At 42.3% G+C, this 11167-nt stretch overlaps 1 protein-coding gene across 3 annotated transcripts; it reads left to right on the forward strand.

The window, feature by feature from the left end:
* Positions 1-1284: 1284 nt before the first annotated feature.
* Positions 1285-3722, forward strand: kctd12b (potassium channel tetramerisation domain containing 12b). Of its 3 annotated transcripts, none has more exons than XM_061236863.1 (2): positions 1285-1371; positions 1825-3722. In XM_061236863.1, exon 2 carries the CDS (start codon positions 2306-2308, stop codon positions 3164-3166), a length of 861 nt encoding a protein of 286 aa, XP_061092847.1. In that variant the 5' UTR covers positions 1285-1371; positions 1825-2305; the 3' UTR covers positions 3167-3722. The 3 variants fall into 3 exon arrangements, with proteins under 3 accessions (XP_061092847.1, XP_061092846.1, XP_061092845.1); XM_061236862.1 differs by having other exon boundaries at positions 1293-1371; positions 1515-3722; XM_061236861.1 differs by having other exon boundaries at positions 1294-1624.
* Positions 3723-11167: the final 7445 nt, after the last annotated feature.

An 11167-nucleotide genomic window follows, 5' to 3' on the forward strand; every position in this document is an offset into this window, starting at 1 on the left:
GGTGGTGGTATGTATTCGGAGATGCTCTTCTGTACACCACTGTTGTAACGTATAGTTATTTCAGTTGCTCTCGTCTTCCTGCCAGCATTAATCAGTCTGGCCATTGCCCTCTGCTTAACAAGGCATTTCTCCCTCCACAGACCTGCTGCTCACTGAATGTTTTTTTAGTTTTTGCACCATTTGCACTTTGTAAACACTGGAGCCTGTCCATAGGAGATCCGCTATCTCTGAAATACTCAAGCCACCCCATCTGACACCAACAATCATTCCATGGTCATTATCACTTTGATCACAATTCTTCCCATTCTGGTGTTTGGTCTGAAGAAGAACTGAACCTCCTGACCATATCTGCCTGCTTTTATGCATTGAGTTGCTGCCACATAATTGACTGATTAAATATTTACATTAACGAGGTGGTGTACAGGTCTAGCTAATAAAATGGTCACTGAGGGTGTCTATATGATGCCATTTCATCCGTATGGACAGTGTGTTCACTAGATGTCGCTGTTTTAATGTGAAATAATTCTCACTCACATTCTGCCATCGATTTTTATTTGTTTTTCTCTTGAGCTGGAATTAATCACTTGCGCATGAATTTTGATAAGTATTATAATTATTATTATTATAAGTTTTTATCGTTTAGCAATGGAAATTGACCATTTTGCTATTAATTAAATACATTTATTCGCACTTATTTCTCAAGATCTTAAATTAAGGAGAGATCAATGAAGGGTATAAATTAAATGCGCTAAATCATTAACTTTACGTTATATAAGCTTTGAAACAATTACGAAGATAAAACATCCTGCAAAACTTAATTAAAGAATCTATTAATTAGTCAGGCGCAAACCTACACAGAGAACGTACAGAGAACTGAGGGATTTTAAGCATAAAACCCATTATTAAGTGAATAATTCGAACATTAGTGGCAAAAGTTTTAGTGAAGCGTGTTGTATAAGCTATAGGCTTCATGCCCTATGCACTAGCCTATACGCATCACCCCCGCAATACGGCAGCAGCCTCAGTATCAATTGATAGCTGCTACATAAACTAAGGTCATTACACTGTTTTCATGTCTTGGGGCTTAAATAAATGACAAAGAAATTAAGAACCCAGGAGAATGCAAGCGCAGCACGCTCTTTGTGGTTGCAAACTACACATTGCCTCGATACAACTTATCAACGTTTGCTACCATGGAATCAAGCCAAGTCGACGTCACCAAGAGTGTAGGTGGGGTTAATGAAGAGAATATTATAGCGGTGTACCGTTGCTGTGGTCTGGAGAGGGGACAGAGCGAAAGCAGCATACTGTGGTAGAGGAACAACCTTGGAAATGATGTGGAAACATTATCTATCCGAATTGGATCCAGAGGTATTTTTATTTTATGCAATATCTTGCCATTTCATCGGGAAAATAATCTTAAGCTGGATGTTCATCTGCTATGCTTAATCAGTAACTATCAGTATCAAGTTATGGCTTCTCACCGCGCATGTATTTTTGTTTTTATCCAAAAGAAAGAATAGAAAACAAACAAACCAAAAGAACGGGATTGATACCTTGCCATTTAAATGGATTGAACTACTCTTATCTTGTTCTAAACGGACTGGTTGTTCCTACTCTGCGTGTGCGTATTCTAACTATTTTTCCAGAGATTTTCATTTAGCTTTATATCCAACGCATTCTTACATCACGGATGGTATCTGTTACGCTATAATCAACGAATGCCTTTATTGAACGTTTTTATATGTGTTATTATTGCGTTGAGGAGAAAACTAATATCTTAAATATAAAGGCAGTGAGTAATCTTTCTTCTCTCTTTGCCAGTTTCTTTAGTGTTGTGTTGACAAGCTGAAGGCAGTTTTCATTCTCTCCCAGCGAGGCGAGCGATATCACTCCACGCATTTGGATCGACAGTTCCAGGGTTTTTTTTTTTCTAGATGTCACAGGCAGCTCTGCGGTGCTGGCGCAGTCTTCCGTAAGATGGACATTGAATTCTTACTTCAAAGAACACATTTAAAGTCGAGCCCGTTCTTAACATAGATTAAGTCAAACCGTGACAATCTGCTAACTGAGCACAGGACGCTGGACTTTCAAAAAAGAAATTGATACCACTCAAACTGCTTACTCTGGCCATATATCATAAACCAGCATATTTAATAGCACTGCAGTTTGGTTTGTGTTTACTCAAGTGCGCTGGCAGGTAATGTAAGTGAGGAGATAGAAAGTAGGCACAAAGCTCAACAAGGAAAGAGAGTGAAAAGGTGGAGAGGAGGGTCTCTCCGCCCACCTGCCTGGACTCCTTACCATGGCTTTGCCAGATAACTCCAGCAGTTTTCAAGGTGAGGAGCCACCTTTCCCAGAGATTGTGGAGCTGAATGTAGGTGGTCAGGTGTACATTACTCGCTACTCAACGCTCACCAGCGTGCCTGATTCTCTCCTTTGGGAGATGTTTAGCCGGAAGACCACCAAGGGGCTCGCTCGTGACACCAAGGGCCGCTTTTTTGTGGACCGGGATGGCTTTCTGTTCCGCTACATCTTGGACTACATGCGGGACCAACAGCTGGTGCTCCCTGACCACTTCCCAGAACGAGGAAGACTGCAGCGCGAGGCTGAGTTTTTTAACCTGCCAGACCTCGTCAAGCAGCTAGCGCCCAGGATCAGCAAGCAGAACTCTCTGGGTGATGAAGGCTGCCAGAGTGACCCCGAGGAGTCATCTCCCAGCAACGATGTGGCCCGTAACCTGGCCTCTCTGGGTGCAGCTGCGGCTGCGTGCGCCAGCCTGGTGCCTGGGGCCGGTGTTGAGGGCAAGCGCTCTGGCTTCATCACCATTGGCTACCGGGGCTCCTACACACTGGGCCGCGACAGCCAGACAGATGCCAAGTTCCGGCGGGTGGCTCGGATCATGGTGTGCGGGAAGACCTCGCTGGCCAAGGAGGTCTTCGGGGAAACTCTCAACGAGAGCCGGGATCCCGACCGTCCTCCTGAGCGCTACACCTCGCGTTACTATCTCAAGTTCACCTTCCTGGAGCAGGCCTTCGACAAGCTGGCGGACGCCGGCTTCCACATGGTGGCCTGCAACTCCACGGGCACCTGCGCCTTCGCCCACGAGCAGACGGACGACAAGATCTGGACCAGCTACACGGAATATGTGTTCTACCGTGAGTGAGATCAGACCTCTCCCCCCTCACCCTCCGCGTTACCCCCACTCCAGCTGCTCTCTGTGATGGCTCTAACTTTGTAGATATAGAAAACTCCTGATTCCACCCATTCGCCTCTTCCCAACTGTCTATCCCCTGAACAGTGCCCTTTGGTGTCCACCAGATGCTTTTACCCTCCTTGAGTCATCAAGTCCTGTCGTCAAGTAGACCCTGCCATCGTCTGCCAAACCACAGCTTTCCCCAACCGCTGGAGAGACTATGGCTCCTTTTGTAACCCCGTTTCCCCCCTGTTTATTGTTTGGTCTCTTCATTTAAGAACTACGCAGTAATTGAAAGATGTATTCTGTGATGTTCGGCGACAGCATATAAGTGTATCTTTGGAGAAAGGGCTCCTTGCTAAGGGCTGGGTGGAAACCTGTGTAACTCTGTCATGGTTATGAGGGAACTGCTTGTCAGGCTCTATTCTACCCACCCAAGATTGCAGAGCTGATTGATTCCACTTTGTGGAATATCAACACTGCAGCACAAAGATTATACCATAATAAAGGGTTAAATATGATTTCAGCTGATGTTCAAGTTTACTTTACAAATATTTGTGTTACCACAGCTTTAAGGAATGGATTATTTTATAAACACATGTTTTAAAAGCGAGTACAGCCAACGCTTTCCCTTTTGTGGGAAAGAAATGAAGCAGCCAATGGGCTTTGACAAAATAGAATCATGGCTGCAGTTGGAGGTCACAGATTAGGTTCAATTCATTGATGTCTCAGGAGGAAGAAAAGTGTTTTTTATGGACACAGTGACCTCCAAACTGCTCACCTACATTGTTTCTAGTCACAACTAGTGTGTGAAGGTGGGCTTTTGAAGGATGAAGGGAGGGGGGGTAAGTAAAAAATAAATAAAAAAACAATCAGAAAATAAATGGTCAATGGTTGGAGTTGATGAACTGTGAGTATTGACTGGACAGCAAAGCATTCAGTGTTAAAATCGCTTAACAGAAAGAGGTAGATAATGAAAAGTGTTACATCACGTACTGAAAACATATTCCTTTTTTATTAGTACTTTGTGGTGTCATTCTGTCTTCTATTTAAACTTTGCTATTCAATTCCAAAATAATTATACTAATGGAGGTGTACTTATCCTCATGTCTGACTCGTCTCTTATGTAATAATGGGTGGGTCTGGTGGCCCCTGCAGATTCACAGAATAATAGGAAATGCATTGCTAGACATTTCTGGTATTTTTTTCATTGTCAGCTATTGAAAGCTTTGCTTCTGCTAGAACATTTTTAAACAACCACATCCACATAGCTAACAAGATTTTTTAACTCAAGAAAACTGTAATTTATTTGAAAAAAGGTTATATTACTATTTAGTGCATATTTTTCCGTATAATGCTCAGTTCAGTTCAGTACTTTTATCATTGCTGTTTGGCGTAGCTTAATTTTTCAACATTTACATTTTTTAGTTACATTTACTTCTACAATGAGGAAAAACGACCTAGGTCACCATCATTTCTCTCTAGCCGATGCGCAACATTACCATAACATTTCACGCTATGTTGCTGTGACACTGCAGCACCATGACAACATTCCCAGAAAGGTATGAGGGTTGTGTTTCCCCAGCGACACGTGAGGTTTCAGAGCTCTGGAGGGATGATATTTTGCCTCTGGTTCAATTTTTTCAGGTGTCCCCTCAGGACGGCACATTTAAGGTCTAAGCACAGCATTACTTACCTCAGAAAACAAGAACAATGGTCTCCACCCTCCAGTTAATTTCACAACTGGAGTAGCGCAGATGCTTTCTGAATTGTGGAAGCATGATTAGTGTTTAGTCTTACAAAAAAATACACGGAATACAAATATAGCTTAAATATGATGTGGGGTATCTTTATATGTGATATGCATGGACATAAAAGAAAAATATTGGTGAAGAAAACAGTAAAAATTTTAAGCCAAATGGTTACTGTGGCTGTGTAGTTGACTTCTCTGTCAGTCTTTCAACTCTATGCTGCTCCATGATAGATTTAGTGATAGGCAACCTTCAAACAGGTCTGTCAAACAGTGGCTTTCATCTTTTTTTAAACATTCAGAAACAAAAGGTACTGTGAGAGCTTAGAAGCTCATTTGGGCAGAAACCATAATTACTTGTTGGGCATATCTTGATCCCTCATGTATTTTTACCAAAAGTAAAAAGGTCTCCATCTCATTTTCACTGGGGTCGCTAGCCTCAAAGAGGCAAGAAACAGCCCTGGAATAGGAACAAGGACACAGAGATAACAGGCTCTGTCAAAGCAGATTAAGGTTCTTGTATTGCTGCAACTAATCTTGGTAATTAGGCCAAAGATTTAAATATCTACTGTTACAGCAACAAATATTGAATAGCACAGACGTCCAAATAGCACATTCAAAGTTTTTATCAAAGAAAAATGAAAATGAAAATATTACGAGCATGAGAATGTCATTCCACAATTATATATTTGCATACAAAATGTATATACTGTATACATCCTATCTGGATTTTAGGAGATGAATCTTGCAGTAGAATTATGATTTCACTGCTTTGAGAGAGGGAGAGATGATCCATCCAACCTGCAGGTAATGAGGCAGACCAATCTTTGTTGTGTGGTCAACGCAAGATGGCAAGATCATGTTTTGAGATTAAATGTGTGAAGTGGCACTCTTTCAGTTGTTGCAGCTCTAATCCCACTGTTAAGGCTGAGATGACTTTGTCTCTATGCCATCAAAACCCTTAATCTTTGGCGGAACAGCTGATTTCAGGAGTGCCTGGGAGGAAATAGCAGGTATTAGCCATAACTGATGTGACAAGCTCTAAATCTCCAGGCCACATAGAGCTTGGTGCCATGAATGAATTTAAAGGCAGAAGGCAAGCGACCTTGTGAGTGATCCACGTAATTCTTTCAGTCTTTCATCAGCGTCGTGAGCAGAATTTCAATAGAGGTGATAACTTATGTTTTCCCCAACAAGATGTAAAGGTCTTGGTATGGGTTAATATAGGCACCAATACCGGGCTTTAGGCAATTTCACTGACTGTGCGCATTATTGACTGTTTTAGGAGCAGCTGTGCGAAACAAAACATCGATAGCTGCATTTCCTTGTCGATCAACTGTCTTGGCTTGCTGAAGCACTTAATGATGCTTACATTTGTTATCAGGTTGTACCATTAAAAAGCAACCACTGTGTAGAGGGGAATGATAGCCTTAATTGACATCTCTCCCCACCATGTCATTGGTCACGGCAGTTGCTCCTGCAGGACTGTTTACAGTTAGCCATAATGTCATTAGGAAGGATAGGTTTCTTTTTTATTGATGATGTTTCTCCCACCTCATCGTCCAAGAGCACCTCCTCTGGCCTGAGTTAGGCTGTACTGTACTGTTGGTACAGTGCATAAAGTGCATTCCTCCAAAAAATACTGCTGTGCTTGGCTGGGTAACTTCAAACTAAAAAGAAGTGGTGTTTGGCCATATGCATTTTGGAGGATACGTGCAAGCTTTTCCTGACCCTAATCGACAGGATGTTGTAGTGATGTGACAGCCCTTCAAATATGACTGGGCATTTCAAATTAGGAAGAAAATGAGCATACGTAGGGGACCAAAAATGAATTCCACACATTCAACACAAAATGAAGGGCCATGTGCAGTGGGGTTATACTGAATCTGGGCCTGTGTCCGTGTTACAAATTGTAACATCCAGATTGGCGGGGTCGCATGTACGCTATTGAATTATAGCACTACTACCCAACTTCACTGTGCTAATACAGTGTGGAGCAAAGGCTGTTAAGCATTCCGCTTCTCAGCGCTGTCTCATGAAAAGGCCAGTGTCCTAGTGATTAATGCAGTGTGAGAGTCAGTTTAACTTTGGACATCATTTACTATAAACGTTCTCAACAAAGACAGCAATGTCACAGCTCCCGATGCAACCATAGGGAAACCTGCTCCAGACACCTCTTAAATCCCCACTGCAGTACTTGACATTTGCAGCTCCCCCATTTACAAACAAGGGAAAGACCCAAAGCCTGTTTACGCATACAAACATACGAATGTACATTCTTAGAAGCCATAATGGGACCCTTGGCTGAAACTCTGGCCATTTGTGTACTTTCTGTGTTAGTATGTTATGAGGTGACTAAAGTCTCTTTTTCAGGCCAGAAGTGCAAGTTGTCTGTGGTGTGTATGCTCTTGAAGTCTTTATGCATTTCCTAATGATGTATGGTTTTCATCAGAAGTCCTCTTTGTAATAGATTTAAGTTTTCTTTTTTTATTTTTTGGGATCCCAAGAAGCACTGGGCCTGTAGCGCTTCATGCATTTGCGTGGTGACAACAATGCAGACAGCAGCAACACCAAGGAAACATGACCTGTGAATAGGACGTGATGAGAAACACGTGATTCATGAATGAGTATTTACAGAAACCGTCTGCGACTGCTGCACATTTTAGCTGCTTGTTTGCCTCCGTCAGCGTGTTTGAAAGCCTGAGTTAAAGGTATATATGGTTGGCTAAACAGTAGTAGTTTCAGAATTGGGTGTACTTAAATAGCAGGGGCAGCAGTTAGGGTCATGGGCTACAAAAAACATGCCCCTTTTTTGTTTGAGTAAAATGATTCCTGTCATACTCTGTTGTGGAAATCTTGGCTAAAACATTTAGCATGCATAAATGTGTCCCCTTTTTGAAACTACATCTACCGAATAGTACAGTATGCTTACTGTGAACTTAATCAGACAATAAAGTTATTTTGTGATGAACTGTGTTCATCAAATGTTAATGTCTCTCAAACTGTATCCATGAATGACATGTAATACCATATATATGCAGTATATGGTGTATATGCACATGCATACATGCACACACATGCACACAGGCACATACTGTACATGCAAATATACCCACAACCACAAACACTCACATGCACATGCTTGCACACATACAAACTCAGAAATATGCACACAACCATACATGCTCACACATGCATACACACAGGCACTAACATACCTACTCTTGTGCTTCCATACACACTTAAACACACAACAGCCATATGCTCGTACAATTACAAGTTCTCTCTTTCTCTATCACACACACATACACGCACACCTTAATAATCTCTTGTCGCTCATCTGCTCCTGTTATTGTGATGGGAAGGCCTCTCACAAGGGTCACCGTTCTCGATCATCCCTCTCAGCAAGCCAGCTCCCCTACCCTGGCCCTTCTTTTCACACATAATTACAACAATTCAGAAAGGCCTGTGGATACATCTTTCTGACACCACAACACATCTCTCTCTTTCTCTCCATCTCTGTTTCACTCACGCCATGTATGCTGTGACAGTATAATAACTGTCCCTCAAAACCTCTTCTTACAGCCGTGAAGGCACACATTCTCCAGCACAGGAACACATACACACTGTGCATGTGACATGCGTGCATAAGCGTGTGCATGCACACACACACTCCCTCCTCTACTTCCATTTCTCAAGCTGAACTTCTCCGTATCACTTCCCTCATTCAACCCTTCTTGCCTATGTGACAACATGGTGGTAGACATCTGGAGGGGGTTTGCACACACCTGAACTCTCCCTGCCTGTGGAGGTAAAGATGCAACAGGACATTACCTGTAGACTGCCATGCTGCCACCTGGTCAGATTACATTTATGTCCTTTAGCAGACGCTTTTAATCCAAAGTGATTTACCAGTGCATAAGATCACTCCACAGTGCTCTTCTCATTTTAAGTCTTGAGTTAAGTGTCCCCCTCCCTCTTTCAAGCACAGCCCTCCCTGCAATGCCCATTGTTGCTCTGTTCTGCAAACCACTATCCACCTGACATCCCATACTATACTTGGTGGCCGCAGGAATTTATGTGTGTAGCATCCCACTGTTTGCAGTCATTTGTTTTACTATTACCCATTTCCCTTTGCTGGTTTGCGAAATGGCCCCTGGCACCACATAATTTCACCAAATCATGCTGTCACTTAACTACACCCTGAAAGATGTGCAAGTAGCCCTGTTTAAAAAATGTATCCTGTAGGCAGCTAATTGTTTGGAAACAAGCACATTGATGTCCCCAAGAAGTAGCTGATTTATGTGTGGAAACTATGCCATAGGGTTTCATTTATTCAAAGTTCATTTATTCAGCTAATCCATCCCTGTTCCATTAACTTAGAACAGAGGATAACATTGGGGGATGGAAGATCCAAGAGTGGCTGATCTTTATTATAGGGAGGTAATCAGTGAACCCAACAAACACTGCGCTGATTTAGCAAATGCATTGGTTTTCCAAAACAACACTGTTGGGGAGATTAAATAAAAATATGTGCTAGCTGGAGAGTGGTCAGTGTTTAAATCTTTCTTGCACAGCTACTTTTACTGTCTTGGCAGACAGCATTAATCTCATATTGATTTCCCCGGTAGGAAGGAATGCCCCTCCCCATTATTTTCTGTTTACTTTCATATTACTCACTCAGAGGTGGCTTGCTAACCATAAGTATACAGCTAAAAGACACACAGTAACTTCCCTATAAAGTTCTGGGGTCTGTTCCACATAGTATGATTACTGAGTTAGCCTGACAACTGCACAAAACCCAGAACAGCTCTTTCTGCTTCAGTCCATGTTCCAGATATGGTCTGGGTTTTTACTCAGTGCCGTTATACAGCTAACTCAGTAATCCAGCTTTGTGGAACAGGCCCCTGCAATGCCTTAAGATCAAACGTACTTTACTTTAAATATGTTACCTCGACTGTATCTGAGATTTCATAGTGTTAGTTTTTGGAAAGATTCTACAAATGACAATAGTTGGTGGCCAGTGATCAGAGGGAATTAGAGTGTCTGTAGACATCTTGACACCAGTTTGAAGCAGCAACATGATTAACCCTTGTCCCCATACCCACAGCATCTTGAGGCAGGGCATTTCCTTGAAAGTCCTTCTGCACAAGGACAGATATAGGACAGATACAATAACTGTAAGGTCAGATACACTCCACGACAAGTGATGTATCAATAATTTAGCTACTTACTTCAGAGGATCAATGTAATCAGATTCCATTTATAATGTTTACAACAAAGATTCTGAATGTGATATGGCTGAGCCAGTAGTCAGCTTGTTAGGAAGCCTAGCATTGCTTGCTATACATACACCAAACTACGTGTATTGAACATTTGCCTCCCGAAAATGTGTGTAGGAAGAATGGCATCTCACTAGACATGTACAGCACACTGTTTCAGCTTGGCTGATTGTCCCATGTAAAGCATTTCATGCCCAAACATGTAAACATGGTCTCGGTGGGTAGCCTAAAAGTGCACTCTCAAGAATGTTCCCTGGCCTGGGACAGCAGTGTCCCACAGCTGGGGAAAATTTTCTTGTCTGGGGCTTAAGCTGAGCCATTTCCTGGAATGTCCCTCTATAGGAATAAGAGTCCTTCCTCTATTCCATCATGTGACCGCATGGGCCACATGCCTGAATGGTCACAGCTGCAGATGAATGCAGGGGGGAGGGGAAGACAGGGGGAAGAAGCTTCTCATCCTTCTCAGCCTTTTCATAGTATGTTTTGACATTCATTCAATTTGTCTATTTTACGAATGTCACGGGAGTATGCGTTCTGACTTTCCATCTAGCTCAGCATAATGTAGCAGACCATAAAATTTCAGTTTTCATCCAGTTTTCCTCAACGTGCAGTTTGTTATATTTTAATGGTGGTTTTGAATTCAAGTATTTAACAGAACAGTTGGGTCTGACTACACTGCCAGGTGATGTAGTAGTGTTTTTTTGGTGTATGTGATAGCATGGTATGAGGGGCAAAGAAGATAATGTAGACTGAAACATCTCCCGGTTGTTTGTTTCCATTTCCAGTTGAGCACTGTTGACAGAGCACCAGAGCTTCCTCTTGGCCTTAGAGTGAAAATATAAATATCCTTATCACCAGGGAATACCACTGCATATCTTCATGAATATCTTGGATGTGAAGACCCACAGAGACTTATGAGTGAAAGTCATGACTACAGCC

The sequence above is a fragment of the Conger conger genome, chromosome 3 (assembly GCF_963514075.1).
Source record: "Conger conger chromosome 3, fConCon1.1, whole genome shotgun sequence".
In the NCBI taxonomy this organism is placed as follows: Eukaryota; Metazoa; Chordata; class Actinopteri; order Anguilliformes; family Congridae; genus Conger; species Conger conger.

What these genes read in the sequence shown, in the direction of transcription:
- kctd12b (XM_061236863.1), top strand. Translation starts at nt 2,306, where the DNA reads ATGGCTTTGCCAGATAACTCCAGCAGTTTTCAAGGTGAGGAGCCACCT.